At 42.6% G+C, this 20458-nt stretch overlaps 1 protein-coding gene across 1 annotated transcript in view; it reads right to left on the bottom strand.

Annotated features, from left to right (window-relative positions):
• Positions 1-20458, bottom strand: part of carm1l (coactivator-associated arginine methyltransferase 1, like) — a 96641-nt gene that overhangs the window by 51187 nt on the left and 24996 nt on the right. Inside the window, exon 3 of the mRNA XM_080188704.1 lies at positions 10934-11040. Within this exon, the coding sequence (XP_080044830.1) occupies positions 10934-11040 (107 nt within the window). The remainder of the gene's footprint in view (positions 1-10933; positions 11041-20458) is intronic.

Below are 20458 nucleotides of genomic sequence, written 5' to 3'. Positions count from 1 at the left end.
CATTATTCTTCCGCGACTGACATTCCTACACTGTCCGATTCCATTTGACCCTCCTTGCTTGAAACCACTCATCCATTTAATCACAGCCAGGGCATTTCCAGCTTCTCATCAAGATCTATTTGTGATTCTCTCCCCTTGCTCTTCTGTCTGTGTTTAGTATTGCTGCCTCACAGTGCCAGGGGCCCGAGTTCAATTCCAGCCTTGGAGACTGCACGTTCTCCCCAAATCTGTGTGGGTTTCCTCTGGGTGCTCCAGTTTACTCCCACAGTCTAAAGATATGCAGGTTAGGTGGATTGGCCATGCTAAATGTGGACAGGTGTGGGTTATAGGGACATGAGTGGAGAGAGGGACTGAGTAAGATACTCTGTCAGAGAGTATCTTGATTTAACTTTAGTTCAGGAGAGTTGGTGCAGACTCAATGGACTTCCACACTGAGAGAATCTATGATTTCACTGTTTGCAAAGATCCAGCACAGCCAGCCATGTGATGTCAATGACTTGGCAGCCACACCAGGTTATAACAGAGTACAGCAAATGAAATGAGAATGTGGCTAGTATCAGGATCCTGGACACAGATCCTTCATGTCCAGCAATATGCCATTTCATCTCTCACGTTTTCAAGTGTGGATACCCAAAAGAGCCTCATCCATAACTGCGATATCAGCATATTGTCCTAGCAGGCATGTGTGACTCCAAGTGAGTATACAGGAAGGCCAGGCGAGCTGTTTGACTGAAGCATCAGATGGACACAAATGCCACATGCGTCACCATCAACAAGGATGATCAAATGGACATGACACCATTGTATGTCTAAATAATAAGTGGGATGGTATCCGAGTGCCACTTCAAAACCTGGCCAAACTGAATCCAGCATCCATGTACAAGCATGATCTAGGGTGGCTGAATATTGTTTTTTTGTTCACTTGCAGAAGAGAGCTCAAAATATTAAGATGATGGCCTGGACATGGGATGTGTGAACCTCAGGCTGGTTTGCCCAATGGAGAAGACGACCATGCATGTGTGCCTTTCCAAGTCAGTGCAGGAGACAGCAAACTATCCATTGCAGGTGGCACAGGCAATTTTAAAGGAACCTTCCTTTGATTATGGCTTCACTGGTAGTGATGGTCGTTTCACATGGGGGAGGTAGATCGAGAAGAATGGACAGTTGTTGCATGGTAGAGCACAAAGGAAGGATTCTGCGCCAATGATTCTGCTCATATTGTTTTTTGATAATGACTGTAACTACACGTGCACTCACACTGAGCAAAGATTACACTGATTATCTCATCTATCTATCACATAGATTCCCATCGCTGCTTGACCACCTGCCAGAGCCAGATCCTCCCTGGGCATGAAGAGATGTCCATGTAAGCACTATCCCATCTCAGCAGTCCACAATCCACCAACATAGATAGTAACACCGCACAGAGAAGTGGTGTGTGTTTACAGTGATTACACTCAGTGGCATGTGGTGAAGGGCACCAGACAAGATGCAGGAGGAGGAATCTGTATTGGATACCCACCACCCCCCTCGGAGGAGAAGGGGTTGCAAGTGAAGATGATGTTTCCCTAGCGTAGAGATGGGGCCTCAGGAGTCACTTTACAGTGCACAGTACTTGGATCAGCAGCAGCAGCAAACAGTTTACCAAAGTAATGCACGCTCACCTAGGGTGGCACGGTGATGCAGTGGTTAACTCTGCTAACTCACAGCAGCAGCAGGAACCCAGGTTCAATAGCTGCCTCGGGTTACTCTCTGTCTGGAGTTCTCCCTGGGTGCTCTGGTCTCCTCCCACAGTCCAAAGGTTGACTGGCCATGCTAAATTGTCCCTTAGTGTCAGGGGGATTAGCAAGGTAAATACATGAATTTGCACGGATAGGGCCTGGGTGGGATTGTTGTCAGTGTAGGTTCGATGGGCTGAATGGCCTCCTTCTGCAATGTAGAGATTCTATGATTCAAGAAAAGTGTGTGGTGCTATCATCCTGGTGATGAGCTCGACTTGGTCTTGGGGGGCTTAACCATATGAGCTTTAACTGTGAGAGATTGGCCACAAGCAGCATCAATCCCAGTGGATGCAAGAGCAGACTGACTTCACACAAAGTTATAGAGTCATACAGTGCAGAAAAGGTCACTTGGCTCATTAGCAAAGGAAACAAGGCTCGCTCAGTAGGCTGGAGCAGACCATCTAGAGTATGAGTATTATCCTCCTTGGAATATGTGAGGAGCTGTGTACCCAAAACAGGACACTCACTCCTGATGGCACAAGGGATGCTGGGATGGATGACTAATGTACCACAACCACCCACTCCATCCAGGGCTGTGGAGCTTGCAGAAGTGAATGAGGCTGCTCTCAGCACTTATTTACTTAATCTTCCATGGTTACCCACCTGGTCTCGAACCAGGGTACCTGTATAAGGAGGCAACACGGGGTTGGGGGGGGGGACACTATATTAGAATGTTCAACTTCGAAAGGCACCACGCCATTTCCATCACTGATGGGTTCACGTGATGTTATATCTCACCTTTTCCATTTTCTGTAATTATTCTGTATAAATCAGAGATTGGATGCATTACTCTATACTGGTTGAATGGCATATACGATAATCAGGTAAGCATGCAACTACATGATCTTAGCAGTACAGCCAGAGATTTATTCCCCAGTCACTTCACAGTTACAAAGAGTGAGTGTTCATCACAGTAGTATCTAGTGTTCAGTGAAACTTCCCCTTCTAATAACAGTCTACGTTGGGATGTGGGTGCTGCTAGTAAGGCCAGCATTCATTGCCCACCCATAGATGCCCTTGCGAAGGCCACCATCTTGGACTGCTATCATCCATGTGGTGTACATACACCAACAATGGTGTTAGGAAGATAGTTCCAGGATTTTGAGTCAGTGACAGTGAAGGAATAGTGATATATTTCCAAGTCAAGATGTTACGGTTTGGAGGGGACCTTGCAGATGATGGTGTTCTCATGCATCTGCTACCTTGTCCTTCTAGGTGGTAGACGTCAAAAGTTTGGAAGGTGCTGTCGAAGGTACGTTGGTGAGTTGCTGCAGTACACCTTGTGAACAGCACACACTGCTGCTACTGTGTTAGTGATGGAGTGGGAAAATGTTTAAAAGTGCAAATTGGGGTGCCGATCGAGTGGACTGATTTGCCCTGACTAGCATTGAGCTTCTTAGGTGCTGCACACATCCAAGTAAGTGGCACAGGGGCCCCTCTGGCACAGGACAGTCTTAGCCGGTCCCCCAAGGTGACTGAATGCTGACGTAAAAATGAAGATTTCAGCCATTGTGATGCCATAGACTCTGAAGGACACTTCTATATTTTCTCTTCTGGTGGAATGAGCATTGATGGACACGTGAGATGCCTATTAGTATCGAAGGCAGACCATCTAGCAATGGACAGCCATTTGCTTCCAAGAGTGCATCTGTACCCTCAATATTGTTTCAGAGAAACACCTCTGTATTAGATTCTTCCTGTTGACTTTTACATCATGAGCTGAGCTGCCACAAGCACGCCTTTCATTTTCCCTTTTGTCCCCCCTCATTCTTTTCTTTCTTTCATCGGGTGTGGGCTTTGCTGACAAGACCAGCATTTTTATTGCCCAACCCCTATTTCCCATCAGAAGGTGACGGTGAGCTGCCTTCTTGAATCACTGCAGTCCATGTGGTGTGGATACACCCACAGTGCTGTTAGGGAGGGAGTTCTTCCTGCTCCTCTTCCTCATTTACAGCTTCATCTGAGGCAGATGATGCCACCTTATACTTCACCAGGCTATGGTGGGTGAAACCGTTATACCCCTTCACTGAGCCATATTATACAACATGCAGTAAGCATCTATTATCCTTGACATCCTCTCAGGGGAGTATTGCCGTGCTCCTCCCAAGTGGTCAAGGCTTCAGAAATGCATTTTTAAAAGGTCAATGGCCTGCTGGATGAGTGCCCTGGTTTAAAGGTACTTCCATTAGAAAGTTGTTCCGGCACTGTCTATGTTTGGCAGAATAAAGGAAGCAGCCATCTCCTCGACAGGTAACCTTTCTCTCTCAATAGCCATCTACTGACCAAGGTATAGGTTTAAAGGATTGACTCCCTCAGGTTGTAAGAGTCATAGCAGCTTCCAGGGAACTGTGCATGGACGTGGAGGAAAACATTACTCTGGTTGCACACAAACTGTATGTTGAAGGAATGAAGGATTTTCTATTCATATATCTGTGTGCCTCCTGTAAAGGTGATGTGTGTGCAACCTATCACACCTTGCACTTGTGGAAACGCAGCTAGTGCCATGAACTCCATTGTTCTTAGTGTCTGAGACTCCATATCTGTTGGAAAATTAACATGCACCCATATCCTTTCAGAAAGGGCAGTGGCCACCGATGTTATGCATCTGTGGGCAGCTGACTGAGACTCTGCAGAGGTCACAGAAGTCTTACTGCGCAGGAGGAGGCCATTCAGCCCACCCTGTCCTGCACCAGTTCTCAAAATGAGCATTATGATATGGTGCCATTTTCCTGCCTATTCCCCATACCCTTGCACATTGTTTCTATTTAAATAATCATCTCTTGAAAGCCTCGAGTGAACATGTCTCCATCACATCAAGGCAGTGGATTATAGACCCAAACCACTCACTATGCAAAGGACTTTTTCTCACATCACATCTGCTTCTTTTCCAAATCACTTTATATCTGTGCCCCCTCTTAATCTTTTTAAGAGTGAGAACAGTTTTCCCCCCCCATCTACTTTGTCCAACCCCTATGATGTTGAACATCTTTATTAAATCTCCCCTTAGCTTCCTTCTCCCCAAGGAGAACAGTCCCAAACTTTCCCATCTATCCTCATAACTGAACATTCTCATTCCTGGAGTCATTCTTATAAACCACTCCTGCACTCTCTCCAATGCATTTACATCCTTCCTATGACACTCAGTCATACTCCAGCTGAGTTCTGACTAGTATAAGTTCAGCTTAACCTCCTTACCCTTCAACTCTAAGCCCCTATTATAAAGCCCAGAATACTGTCTGCTTTATTAACTGCTTTCTCTACTTGTCTTGCCACCTTGGCACGGTGACACAGTGGGTTAGCAATGCTGCTTCACAGCGCCAGGGTCAATTCCCAGCTTGGGTCACTGTCTGTGTGGAGTTTGCATGGGTTTGCTGCAGGTGTTCCAGTTTCCTCTCTCAGTCTGAAAGACATGCTGGTTACATGCATTGACCCAAACCGGCGCTGCAGTGTGGTGACTAGGGGAGTTTCACAGTAACTTCATTGCAAACCTTACTTGCAATGTAAACAAACTTTTAATGATCTCTGCATTTGTGGTCTGTGTGGAGTTTGCACATTCTCCTCGTGTCTGTGTGGGTTTCCTCCGGGTGCTCTGGTTTCCTCCCACAATCCAAAGATGTGCAGGTTAGATTGATTGGCCATGATAAAAATTGCCCCTTAGAGTCCCGAGATGTGTAGGTTAGAGGGATTAGCAGATAAGTATGTAGGGATATGGGGCTGGGGCGTGGATGGGATTGGGGCTGGTGCAGACTCAATGGGCCAAATGGCCTCTTTCTGCACTGTTGGATTTCTATGATTTTATGATTCTATAACTAATACCTCTTCATTTCTTCATTTCTTATGTTTACTGAACAACTTATACCCAGGAATGTTTAACACCCAGTACTGTCCATTCTTGAATCAGGTCTCTGTTACTGCCACAACATCACAATTCCACATTGTAATCTGTGCCTGTAGCTCCCCAATCTTATTAACTATACTCTGTTCAGTCACATACATGTACAGTAACCCTGATTTAGACTTCATTTCTTTCGCCCTTCCTCTGACTCCACCTGTTAACTTACTTTTTCTATACTAGTGCTATCTGTCTCTCCCAGTATTTTATACACTCTGGTATTCCTCTCTAATATTCTCACTTGGTTTCCTCATCCCTACTGAGTTAATTTAAAGTCCTTGCAGCAGCACTAACAGATGCCCAAGGAACTCAGTCCCAGCCCTGTTCAGGTATATTCCATCTGGCTTGTACAGTGCCAGTTTTTTCAGATCCAGTTACAATTCCCAGAGATCGAAAGCCCTCCCTCTTGCACCATCTTTTTACTCAGAGATTTATCTGCCTTTTCCTCCTATTTCTGTACTCACTTTTATGTGGCACTGGGAGTAATCGAGAGATTACTAAATTTGAGGTCCTGCTTGCTAATTTTCTACCCAGCTTCTTTGATACTGATTACAGCACCACAACCCTTTCCTATCCAAGTCAGTGGTACCAATGTGGTCCCCAACTTTCGGCTGTTTGCACTAAGAACGTCCTGCAGTGGCTCTGTGGTATCCTTAACCCTGACATCAGGAAGACATAATACCATCTTGATGCTATGCTTATCACCACAAAAACACATGTCTGTTCCCATAACTGACAAATCCCCAATCACTATTGCTGTTCTCTTCTCCCTCCTCCTGTACTACTGCTGCTCGTGGCTCCAAAAACTTGGCTCTGATTGCAATCTTCTGAGGAACCGACGCTCTTACCAGCTTCCAAACTGGAAAACTGATTTGTGAGCAGAACCCTGGGGAACTCTTACACCACTTGCTGGTTGTCTTGGACAGCCTTAGGGTCACCCATTCCCTCTCTGCCTCCAGGCTTCTAAGCTGAATATGCTATCCACGTAAGTTAACGCTAAGCTCTGATCATGCTATCCACATGGCTCTCAGCCTCACAGATCTTTCACAATGACTCCAGCTGCCATTCAAGCTCTAAAACCCAGAGCTTAAATTGCTGCTGCTGGCAACACTTCCTGCACATGGTCATTTAGGACACTGGTAGCTGTCATTATGTCCCACATATTACAGGACATGCTGCAGAGCACTAGAAGAATCCAGTTGCAAAAAAGTTGAGGACCATGGTAACTTTGAGGGTAGAGCTTGAGCACCTGTTGTTTGAGGCGTGGTCTGCCTTCAACATTGTAGAGATTTCTCTGACTACATCCCAAGACATTCTAAGTCTTCATCTGCATGACCTTTTGGTCATTTCAAGGAAACTATATCTGTTGCAGTAGATTCTTTACTTAGGGTAATATCTCACCCTCTTCCTGCTGCTCTGACTGGGCTTTAATCACCTCATGGCTTTAGCCACAGGCTATTGCAACTGTCTTTCTCTACCTCCCCCATGGGGATGTGCCCTTGCTGTTTTCCAGCCAGCTCACCCCTCCCTTCTCTGAGGTCGTACAGCAGCCTCTATCTTAAGAGGTAAATTCAGCTTCAAAGCTGATACCTCACACAGCTCAATAAAAGGCTCTGGCCTTCAGAGCTGTTCACGTCTCCAGCAACTTTTGCACCTTCTGACAGTGACAGTTCTCTCCTGTCTCTTTAAATGGCCAGGTTGATTCATAAATAGCCCTTTCACACAGCTGTTTAGAGTGGAGAATGGAGAAGTGGGGAGGGTGGGACTTCTGCATCTAAGTCCTGCCTGCCATTTTGAACCCTCCACTGAAGAATCATGGGAACAGGCTTTACTGCTGGTGATGGATTTAAAAACTTCTCCTGCTTGTGATCTCAAGGCCTTTTGAGTATAACAATTCCCTCAACAGTTACGATTCAGTCAACAAATGTTCCTTCCTGGTGTTTCTTTTCTCAATCAGCTGCTGTTATTGCAGAAGGAAATGTCCGCATTTTTACATTTTGTGGCCAAGATGTAAAAGTTTAACTTTTGCAGTTTCATGTGTCTGTTTTATTGGGTAAAACTGTCAAGCAGCAGCTCTATTATTTATAGTTTAAAATTGTCAATGAAATAAAAATATACATGAACGAATGCCAAATGGTAAATGTCAAAAAGTTTAAGTAGAAACATCTCCAGGTGCCAAACTGGGCTAGTATCAAAACAAATGGATTTGGGACAGTCTAAATTCTAGATATGTGTGGTTGATCTTGCCTTGAGTTGCAAAAGCTATCCTCAGTATCCCTAACAATGGAAGGAAAATATCAGTCAGAGTTCCCACTAAAGATACGCCTGCTCACACTCAAAACTAAAGATGGAGACGCGAGGAAAGTAACGTTTTGACATTTGCTTTGGTGATGATGAAAAGTATTGAAAATCTCAGTAATTAATAACACTGTGTTGCCATCAGAGAAGCAATTAGAAAAGACTATTTGAAATAAAACATAAGTCTTTGGATTGCATGTTTGGTCCAAAACTGGAGACTTTAATGCTAACAGGACAGCAAGGTGGCACAGTGGAGATCACTGCTGCCTCACAGCACCAAAGACCCAGATTAGAATCCCTACAGTACAGGAAGGGGCCATTCGGCCCACTGAGTCTGTACGGACCACAGTCGAACCCAGGCCCTATTCCCACATCCCACACATTTACTCTGCTAATTCCCCCCTGACACTAGGATCAATTTTAGCGTGGCCAATAAACCTAACCCGCACATCTTTGGACTATGGGAGGAAACAGCAGCACCCGGAATAAACCTACGCAGACAAGGGGAGAAAGTGACTTGGGTCACTGTCTGTGCAGAGTCTGCATTATTTCCCTGTGTCTGCATGGGTTTCCTCCAGGCACTCCAATTTCCTCCCACAGTGCAAAAGACGTACTAGTTTGGTGCATTGGCCATGCTAAATTCTCCCTCAGTGTACGCGAACGGGCGCCGGAGAGTGTGGCAACTACGGGATTTTCACAGTAACTACATTGCAGTGTTAGTGTAAGGCTACTAGTGACACTAGTAAATAAACATTAAAAAACTTTTATTGAAGGAGAAAATGGCTGCTTCTTACATTTGAAATGGCCACCGCCACTCATCCCTAGTTAAGAAAAAATAGCCACTTGGGCAAGTTGGGTCTGCTCGTACCTTTAGAATTGAAACCATCATGGGTCAAAGTAGAAAACACTAGAAATACACAGCAGGTCCAACAGCATCTGAAAGAAAAATATCAGGTTAACGTTTCAGGTGGGGAAGTTTACCCAAAACATTAACTTGTCCTTCCTCTTTCACAATCTTATTGTGTATCTCTTTGATTTTCTTTCTTTTTAAATATCAGATTTGCAGCACTCAAATTTCTCTTTTTACCTCAGCCCAACCTGGGTCATCACCTTCAGGAACAGAGCAGAGAAAATTGAGAACAAGTACTGAAACATCAACAGTTAAGAGATTTATGAAAATTTTCACCCTACAATCTGTAGTGAATAAAGCTTTAGCATCTCTGAGTAATGCAGAATCATCTGGAGATGTCTGGTTTTGGAGGTGAAATTCTGTTTTGAACTGCCATGTTTCGGGCATATTGGCCAGAATTCTCAAGATGGCAGGTGCTTGGCCCCCAGCATCTGAACAGTTGGCAGGGAACACATCCCCATTAACTCAGTAAGCCCAGTGTCATTGCATGCTCAAACAAGCATCAGCTGGCAGAAACTAGGACTTCTGTCCTTCACCAGGAGGAAGTCCCACCTCATAGAGCTGCCGGCCAATCAGATTGGTCAGCAGCTCTTCAATCGTTCAGGAACAGCACTGTAATGGCCAGAAGAGGCACTACAGCTAACTGTCTGGAACCAAGTGCCAGGAACCGGAGGAAAGGTAAGTAGCAGGGGTTAGGGGAATAGTGACTGATGGGCACCAGTCCCTTGAAGGAGGGTGCCTCCAGTCTGAATGGGAAGGGGGGGTGGTTTCTGATGAAGACTTTCCCACCACCATCACCCTTCCTGCCTGAGATTGAATTTTGTTCTCAATCACTATCCTCCCCAATCTATCATCTATCCACCAGCCTAAAAATGGAGGCTGGGCAGGAAAAGGCCCTTAAATGGCCAAGAATGGGCTTTCCATCTGAGGCTTTTTATGTTCCACATAGCAGCATCCCAATATCTCTCTACGTTTCCACTCCAATAAGAGCCTTTCCCATTTATGGAATAATTCCTTCCGTAAATTACCTTCTCAAAATGCACTATTTCACACTTACCCAACTTGTGTTGCATTTGCCACCTACCTACCTGCCCACTTTAACATCCGATCTCTGTCCTCCTGAAATCTGATGCTATGTCTTCTAGTTTATTTCTTGTGCCTGGTGCAAATCATTTATAAATAGACGACAAAAAAAAGGTCTAAAGCTGGCTCTGTAAAATGGCCCTTAACGGGACAGCTTGCCTCCTTGGAGAGGGCAACTGATCCACATCTCAGCCTACCTTTGGGAGAATGTCCTGGGTACAAGGCTGCATCGGGGTGCCATTCTGACATACTTCCCCACAATTTTACCACCGATCTCCTCAAGTCGCCCCGAGTAAAGATTCTCCCCAATATTACCCACATCCAGCGAATCTTAAAAAATATCCACTGATTCCAACACTGGGTTTTCTATCTCCCAGCCTTCCCTCTATCAACGTAACTAACTTTCCTTTAAAACAATGGGAACGAAATTGGTCTTTGACAATAGCACAAATGAGCAATCATGAATCATCCACAACCTGATCTTTATCATTGTTTGCAGGGTTTCATAAAGTTCGATATTCAATGCATTCTCTTTATCCATTCATGGTGACTTCTTCAAAATTCAATTAGTTAACTAGGATTTACTATATCCCACTGTATTCACTAATTTCATATATTACAGACTCAAGTGTTTAGCCTTGATTGATGTAAGATTATAGTTTTTAAAATTCTGTTTTGGCTCTTTTTCTTGCACAGTGTTATAACATTTTGCATCCTCCAGTCCTTTAGTTCAATTCAGTTTCTCCCTCCGCCGATTCTGCTGGACTGCTAAGTTTTACAGTTTCTACTGGAAGGAGTTTATGGATATGACTCAAAACATTCACTGATTTTGTTTTTCTTTCAGATGCTGAATTAACTGTGAAGCATTTTTTGTTACCACGTCAGAGTTCCAGCATTCCCTTCATCACAGGTCAGGTTACCCACTCACTGACAAGGTAGAGACAATAATCAGGCCTGACTGGTTCTAACCTGAAAGTATTGTGCTGCGGATGCATCTTCAGTCCGTTGGCTGAATGCTGAATGAGCTTTACTGGAGTTCTTAAATATCTTTAAGGAATTGTAAAAGGTGAAGAATTCTGAAAACAAAATAATAAATTTCTGTTAAAAATGATATAATCACAAGCCATGTTATAGAGTGGCCATTGTAATCATAGCTTTCAATTCAGAACAGTCTTAAAAATATTCCCCCTAACACCATTTGGTATGATCTGCAATAGAATTGGCACTTTCAGTGCCTGATTGGCCAACTTTTAATTTTTTTTACAAAATTCCAAAATGTGCGTGTTAGGTGGATTGGCCATGCTAAATTGTCCCTTAGTGTCAGGGGGATTAGCAGGGTAAACATATAGGGTTAGAGGGATAGAGCCTGGGTGGGGCGCTGACTTGATGGGCTGAATGGCCTCCTGACTGTAGGGATTCTATGATACATGAGGAACTGTTAATACAGCGAAACCTCATTATAACTGATTACAATTTTTTAAATTCACTTGTGGGACATGGATGTTGCTGGCTGGCCAGCATTTATTGCCCATCCCTAGTTGCCCTTGGAAGGCAATTGAGAGTCACCCACATAGCTGTGGCTCTGGAGTCACATGTAAGTCAGACCTGTAAGGACGGCAGATTTCCTTCCCTAAAGGACATTAGTGAACCATATGGATTTTTCTGACAATCAACAATGGCTTCATGGTCATCAACAGATTCTGAATTCCATTTTTTTTTCCTAATTGAATTTAATTTAATTGGCAGGATTCAAATCCGTGTCCCCAAATCATTAGCTGAGTTTCTGGATTAGCAGTCTAGCAATAATATCATTAGGCCATCACCTCATCTCCAAATTAATTTATACCTGTTACTAAAAATATGTACTCTACTAGTCCTCATAGGGTTTGTAATATATGTTAAGCTGCTTATAGTGCATTAGTGGATTGTCCAGCATATCCAACACCCAATGGACAAAGCAGATCACTGGGTACGCAAGCACTGGGAAAATGCATCTGGACATGTGTAGAAGAGCACAATGCATGGTCAAGAAGGATGGAAGGTAAATATAAAAAATAGTCTGGAAATGTACAAAATAAACACACGAGTCTTGCTGTCAAGATCAAAGAAACTTATATTCATGCTTGCTTTTGCTCAGGCAGATATTGCTTGATGAGTTTATGTGAACTGTTCTGAAGTTTAAAAATTACCTCCGTCAATGTGTTAGTAATAATGGCACTTTAATCTCTCCTCAGATAAAATTATTTATTATTGATTGATGATCCATTTAACACTGCAGACCAATTATACCCACCCACAAGATGCTACGGCAGCTCAAATCACATTGTATGCAAAATCAATTCCATTGCGCATAATTTCTCTGATGCTTACGTAACATGTTCACTTGACAAAATCTTAACAGATTTCAGTACGTTGCTTCGCCAGTGAAATTGGAGCAAGTTTTCCCTGGTGTCATGAGTGCTTTGAGTGATTTAAAAATAAACTAACAGTTAGCTAGTTCAGAAATCCTGCAGTTTAACTAATATTCTGGAATTCTGGGTCCAATTCCCCATTGGATCGATTGTCTGGTCAATTCCCACGATGCTGAACGTGGGTGTTATTTGGTTACAGCATTTGTTTTTAAGCAAATCTCTGCTCACGGCAGGTACTTAGTAATCCTGCTGTTTAGCAACAGAAAAAGAGATGAATTCTGCTTATCTGCTATCATTCTAACCCTGGTATTTCACGTGTCCTGACTGCACCTCTCAGAAAATGTGGGTTTCCTTCCAATTGTCCTTTCACTGAGCCAAGCAAGCATGCTGACAAAGACAAAACTAAAGATGTGGTAACCCCACTAAAAATATAAAAAGCAAACGGAGACACTGAGCTAGGGACCTAGTGTTATTAGGTCTCTGTTCGTCTAACAAATACAATACTCGATATTTAGAGCCATCAAGGTCCAGGTAAGCTGTCATTGCTGGAACGCACTCCTATACAGAGAAGAGAAAAGGGGTTAGAAATCAATGGCACTGGGTTTCCATCTCATTTTATATTGCCCAGGATTTCCTGACAAATGGTGGCAATGCCAATACATTCTCTACAACATGTGTCGATAAAGTACAACCCCGTAGCTGAAATGGAATGACAGAGGGGCTTTTTTATTCTTTTTCGTTTGCTAGGCTGGGCCGGTGCCCCCTAGATGTTGCACCGACTCACCCTCTGGCTGGAGGCTTAAAAAAGGCAAAAAAAAACCGTTCATCCACAAAAGACATGGTGGAACCATGGTCTTTTCCTCCTTCACCTTTTCTCCAAAAGCTTGGAGCCAGTAAGTCTACTTACTGTTAATACAGCTAGCCTTGCCCTAAGAACCATGCAGTTGAAGTCTCCTGGTTGCTGGCAGAAGTAAAAAGTTAACAACATTGCTTGAAGCCCGAAGTTGGATTTCTATCCCTGACTGATAGCACAATTCTTGAACAAGGATCAGGTTTCCACCGAGGGTAGGTGAGGGCCACGCAAACAGAAATGTCCAAGTCATTTCAGGCAAAGCAAATTTTGGTCCTTATTTGGACAAGATGACTCCGAAGAGTAATAATGGGGAGATCTTTAAATTAAAACCAAAATCTTCTTAGGTTAAACTCGCTGAATGAGAGAAAATTAAAATGTTTTTCCATGCAAGGTCTAAATGGACCAAAAATTTCCTTTGTCCTCTACTCTGGTAAATTGAGGAGTATGAATGTAAATTGTACCATTCTCCAGTATAACGTAAATAGGAACAAGATCACATTAGAATGACTTATTTTTTGATAAAGATTTAAGTGAAAACCTTGCACTCTACAATAAATAGAACATTTTGCAGGAGCACTGATACCATATTTTAATGTAAAATGTATATCACATCTTTCAAAGAACAAAGAAAATTACAGCAAAGCAACAGGCCCTTCAACCCTCTAAGCCTGCACCGACCATGCTGCCTGACTTAACTAAAACCCCCTACCCTTCCGGGGACCTAGTGTGGCCAATTGATAACAAGAGTGATTTTCAACTGCAGGCAACTCATCGGTCATCCAACAAACACATGGGCGGCAAATGAAAATCGGGAGCACCACTGCCACCTGACTGACATACAATTTGCAGGTAGGCAGTATCACTGTGCAGAATCCCACACACCATGGGCGTGATTCTCCGGCCTCCTAGCCGCATGTTTCCCGCCAGCGGGACACGGCACTTTGTTGGTTCGCAGCAGGATTCTCCGGTCCTGCTGCCATCAATGGGAATTCTCATTGATGTCACCACATTGCACCGGGAAGCCCACAGGGTGGGGGTACCCTGCCAGCAGGACTCAAGAATCTCACCGGTGTGAATGGCCGGAGAATTCCAGTCCATAATTTTAAATATCAAAAAGAAACAAATATCTAAACTTGGTCAAAGGCAAACTGTGCCCTTAATAGACATAAACAACTTACATATATAAATGGAAGGATTAATGGAATGACAATTGCCTTTTGGTTCATTATGTCAAAGTCCCTTTGACAATCCATACATAATTTGCATTATAATGATCAAGATTTAACTTATCTAAAGAATGAAAAATTTCCAAAAAACAGATCGTTTCTGAAATATCTCCATGACCCCAAAGTAATCTAACACATCTTCATATATTACAATCTGCATTCTTCAACCATGGCTGATTGCATTCCACAGAAGACTTTCCCATGGTCTCAACAGCAGTGGCAGGATACTTTCCTATAGAATACTGATCATCCATGTCAATACTTAACCCTCTTAACGGTTAATTGTAACCTTGTCAAGATAAGCATCAGGTTTATTCTTTGTTTCCCATATTTGTTTTCCTTTCCCATGTATTGCCCTGAAACCAAACGTTCATTAAGAAAGCTGAAAATGGCAGTAAACTGCAAATTTACTACATTAACAGCATTTTTTTTTTAAGAGAAGCCTTGGACTGGGACTTGCAAGGTCCAAAATAAATGATTAGTCCCAAGCACAAAAAAACGCTTTCTATGTAAGTCTATGCAAGATTCTGAATTTACAAATTGAAAGTGTCTTTCCGTTTGTTGTTTTTAAACCTGCTCTTTCCTTATCCATACAAAATCACTTTATACTCGTGAATTGGTTTAAAGCTCTAAACATTCTGGAATGAATGGATAGCTATTTGAGTATATGCAATAACAATCTTGGATGGAAGTCTATGAAAAAAGATCAATAAACTGAAAAAGTAGCTAAATAATAAAGTTACATTCAACGACCAATGAAGTTCAGTAACTGGCAGAGAACAGTCTCGATCTTGAGATTTAATGGGGATGGACATTTTGAGGTAAATGGCTGGTCCACTAATTATAGTTAATATCTTCCAAATCTATCTTTGACTTTCATCTACACTAGTTAATCTCTCATGACGCTGATCATGGGAAGTTGGCAGGTAAATGAAGGAAGATTCCAGTCCCAACGCACAATACCGCAGGCTTTTGAAGATCTGCCCTTTACTCCCCAACAGTTAAAGTTTATTTATTAGTGTAGGCCTACATCAACACTGCAATGAAGTTACACCGACCCCTTCTACTCCTCGCCCAAGACTTAGCAGCCAGCCCGTTGGGCATTCCATCCACCTGTATTCGCAAAGCTTCAACCTACACAGAGCATTGGAACATGATTGATATTTTCCGTTCACCGGTTTTGTGACAATAAGCCCTGGAACGCGATTTGAAGAGAGCTACAGAGAACATTCCAAAGTGTGCATTCCAGATGCATTGTCTGCCTCACCTTAGTTCCAGCTATTGCCTTCGGGACAGGATATCTATATCATGTCACATGATATAGATTGTTATTGCATATACACAAATAGCTGTCCATTCATTCCAGAATGTTTAGAGCTTTAAACCAATTCACGAGTATAAAGTGATTTTGTATGGATAAGGAAAGAGCAGGTTTAAAAACAACAAACGGAAAGACACTTTCAATTTGATTGTGCATGATTCTGCTGCTATTGTGATATTGTGTCCCCTTTTGGGGTGATGAGACCTATTTTACTGCAATTAAACTTTTCTATCTTCTTGCGTGGTGGACAATAATACGTTGTTTTCAACTTTGCATTAAAACTGTGCTGTGATTAATTTCAGAACACAGATATCACAGTCATAGAGGTTTACAGCATGGAAACAGGCCCTTCGGTCCAACTTGTCCATGCCACCCTTTTTTTTTAAACCCCTAAGCTAGTCCCAATTCCCTGCATTTGGCCCATATTCCTCTATACCCATCACAGTACTGTGTGCAGTTTTGGGCGCTGCACCTGCGCAAAGATATTTTGGCCTTGGAGGGAGTGCAGAGGAGGTTTACTAGGCTGATACCGGAGTTGAGGGGGTTGAGCTATGAGGAGAGGCTGAATAAACTAGGCTTGTACTCGTTAGAGTTTAGAAGAATAAGGGGAGATCTCATTGAGACGTATAAGATGATGAATGGGATGGATAGGATAGAGGTGGAGAGACTCTTCCCGCTCAAAAAAGACAGTAGGACTAGGGGGCACAGCCTCAGGATAAAGGGGGGACGGTTTAGAATGGAGTTGAGGAGGAACTTCTTCACTCAAAGGGTGGTGAATCTCTGGAATTCTCTGCCCGTTGAAGTGGTGGAGGCTACCTCGCTAAATATTTTTAAGATGCGGGTTGATGGGTTTTTGATAAGAGAGGGGATTAAGGGTTATGGGGAGAGGGCAGGAAAGTGGAACTGAGCCACGACAGATCAGCCATGATCTTATTGAATGGCGGGGCAGGCTCGAAGGGCTAGATGGCCTACTCCTACTCCTATTTCTTATGTTCTTATCTAAATGCTTTTAAAAAGACAAAATTGTACCTGCCTCTACTACTACCTCTGGCAGCTTGTTCCAGACACTCACCACCCTCTGCGTGAAAAAATTGCTCTCTGGACATTTTTAGTATCCCTCCCCTCTCACCTTAAACCCATGCCCTCTAGTTTTAGACTCCCCTAAAGATATTGACTACCTAGCTGATCTGTGCCCCTCATTATTTTATAGACCTCTATAAGATCACCCCTCAGCCTCCTACACTCCAGATAAAGAAGTCCCAGTCCATCCAATCACTCCTTATAACTCAATCCATCAAGTCCTGGTAGCATCCAAGTAAATCTTTTCTGGACTCTTTCTAGTTTAATAGTATTCTTTCTATAATAGTGACCAGAATTGCACACAGTATTCCAAGTGTAGCCTTACCAATGTCTTGTACAACTTCAACAAGATGTTCCAACTCCTGTACTCAGTGTTCTGACCGATGAAACTGAGTATGTCAAATGCCTTCTTCACCACTCTGTCCACCTGTGACTCCACTTTCAAGGAGCTATGAACATGTACTCCTAGATCTCTTTGTTCAGTAGCTGTCCCCAACACCCTACCATTGACTGAGTAAGTCCTGCCCTGGTTCAATCTACCAAAATGCATCACCTCGCATGTCTAAATTAAACTCCATCTGCCATTTGTCAGCCCACTGGCCCAAATGATCAAGATCCTGTTGCAACTGGAGATAACTTTCTTCACTGTCCACTATGTCACCAATCTGGGTGTCATCTGCAAACTTACTAACTATGCCACCTATATTGCTACATGAAAAAAGGGCAAGATCTATCCAGCTCACTTCCTACCAACCTGACTGTTGCATGATATGATGACAATGGATTTGAATTAGGACCATTAATTTATCAAATCACCTACAACAGAGCCAGGTTCAAAATGAGGAAAACCCCCAATGGCTGAAAGGTACCTGTTCCGCCCAAGTGTACTAGACATTCATTCACAGTGTCTTTATTTTTGCATTGTTCTTATCAATTGCACAATTAATCTGTCAACTATCTCTCTTGGGTGATTGATTTGAAAAAGAACAAGCTGATAAGTATCTCTAAAATACTACGGGTGACTTTTTGAATTTAAATAACTGTCAAATCCCAAGAAGGGAAATAATCAGATACAAATCTGAACAAATCACACAGCACCTTTTAATTTGAATTGAGTGAACTGTGTCATTGCTCAAGCACACTGGAGGCTAATTAAAAATATTCCAACAACAAGATAAACTGAGGCATCATTTCTGTGAGTCAAGCGAGATTTTAGTCTCTTATGTAGGGAGCCTAAACCAGTGAAGTCAATATTCAGTTAAATATTAGACAGATAATTATTCCCACAGATTAAGACAAAACAAGCACATTATAAGAGTTAGATACAAGATTGACCCAATGATAAAAAACAATGTTGCTATGATTTTGTTACCACCTCAAACATAAGCATTGTGTAAAGAGTTATATTTTTGTGTGGAAATGAAAAGTTAAATTCAACAAACAATGCCATTAAGAAGAAAACATTCTCTAAAAGGAGAGTTGTTCAGAGTGGGACTTTGCCATAAGTGGTCATTTAGGCAAAGTCCCACGCTCAACAACTTCTTATAACCTTTTCATTACCACAGATTTTACCATCATGTAGAAGAGAACTGTATGAGGATTTGAAAAAGGTAGAATATAAAAGGGGAAAAGACAGAGAAAACAGATTGGAGTGCATTACTTCCATTGAACAGGTACAGGCACTAAATTATATACTTCTGCAAAATTGCTTCTTCAAATTAGTCAGAACAATGAGGGTAGAAAAAAAACCAGATGTCATTCCTAATAAATGTTTTTTTATAACAGGGAAGTTGAATAAACACCAGCGGGAGAAAGGAAGAGGAGATTAGGCTGACAGAGTTAGGTGAAAAAGGGTAGGAGGTTGCTCATTTAGAGTATAAATACTGGCATGGACAGTGGCCAAATGGTTTGTTTCTATACTGTATATTTTATGTAATTCTATTTATCACAATAACCACCACAATCAAATCCTAAACAAACACAAGCACAAACACAGATCTCACCACAACATTTGAAAACATAGCTAGGTAGAGTGCACGCTGTTGCAAATGTTTGAATTTATAATTCATATGTTTTAGAAACTAACTTTTAGTTAGTGAATGTTAAATGTAGGGAAGTGGAAATGCTTGAGGAATGAATAAACAAACCTGGGGTAAATACAGTCAAAAGGGTAATCTGTGTTTAAGGTTAGAGTTAGAAATGAGGAAGCATAAAGAATTGATGACCTACCTCTGAGCTCTTGGTCAGGACAGAAGGTCTGCAGTTGTTTTATTAAAGGATTTAAATCATTAACGTAGGTTCCAGAAGCTAAAACAATCTTTGCAAACAAGGGGGCTTCTTGGTGGAAACAGCAAGTTGAGAAAGAGGGCCACAAACTTCCTTACAGATAGTCACGTGGGTCACAGAATCAATGGATTTTTTTTTAAGGCAAAAGATAATTAGTTCACATTTTTATCTTGAGCATCCAAAAGAAGCCACATTGCCGTGAAGTTGGACGGTCCTGAATTTTAATTTATGTGTGTACTTGCTCACAGTAATGGGCAGGCAGCAGTTCACTTAGTTGGAGCTTGGAGAAGGTGGAGATAGAGTCTGTCAGGAGCTGTAAAACAGCTGTGGCAGCAGGAGCAGACTGAGGCAGGTCAAAGAGCAGAGAGGCCACTAGGAACCAGATGTGTTCCTGATTTTTAAATCACGGAGCACAAATAGTGGCATAGTGGTCAGCACTGCTGCCTCACAGCACCAGGAACCTTGGTTCTATTCCCAGCTTGGGTCATTGTGCAAACTCCAAAAGACATTCTCCATGTGTCTGTGTGGGTTTTCTCTGGATGCTCCAGTTTCCTCCCACAATCCAAAGATGTTCAGGTTGATTGGCCATGCTAAATTGCCCCTTAGTGTCAGGGGGTTAGTCGGATAAATAAGTAGGGTAATGGGGATAGGGCCTGGGTAGGATTGTGACCAGTGCAGACTCAATGGCCTCCTTCTGCATTATAGGCATTCAATTTTAAATGCAGAGAGCGCAACTTCAACTGAGAAGTCCACAGCCATGAGGTTTTAAAGGAAAGTTGGAGGGTTGCGTAGCTAAAAGCTAATGGCAGGCTCACCATGAAATCTTGTACTTTGTAGAATGCTGAAGAGAAATCAAACTAAATTCTGCAGAGTTCTGGCATACCTGGTCATCCCAGAAGAAGTGAGTGAACTCTCAAGGTCTCATGATGTATGAGGGAACTCTTGGATGGAATTAGGGAGTAAAATGGAGACTGCATTGATAGTCTTAACAAAGCGTGTTCAGTTAGTAGTGTACGCTTTGTGTTTTTTGTATGCAATAAAGTTTAGTTTTTAGTTTAATACGTGAAATCTTGCAATGTATTTCTTTCAGTTAATCACTGGGTGTTCAAATTTGTCCAAACATTAATGGTCTCCACACAGATCACAACAATGCACACCGCAATGCAGCAAGGACAATTACAAATAGCAACGTCAGGTCTTGGGTATCTGTCTGTGCTGGACTGAAATAAGAACATAAGAACATAAGAAATAGGAGCAGGAGTAGGCCATCCAGCCCTTCGAGCCTGCCCCGCCATTCAATAAGATCATGGCTGATCT

The sequence above is a fragment of the Carcharhinus amblyrhynchos genome, chromosome 5 (genome assembly GCF_965287045.1).
Source record: "Carcharhinus amblyrhynchos chromosome 5, sCarAmb.v2.hapA, whole genome shotgun sequence".
Taxonomy (NCBI): domain Eukaryota; kingdom Metazoa; phylum Chordata; class Chondrichthyes; order Carcharhiniformes; family Carcharhinidae; genus Carcharhinus; species Carcharhinus amblyrhynchos.
The sequence above is the reverse complement of the archived record's forward strand: the minus strand, read 5'-3'. Positions and strand labels throughout refer to the sequence as shown.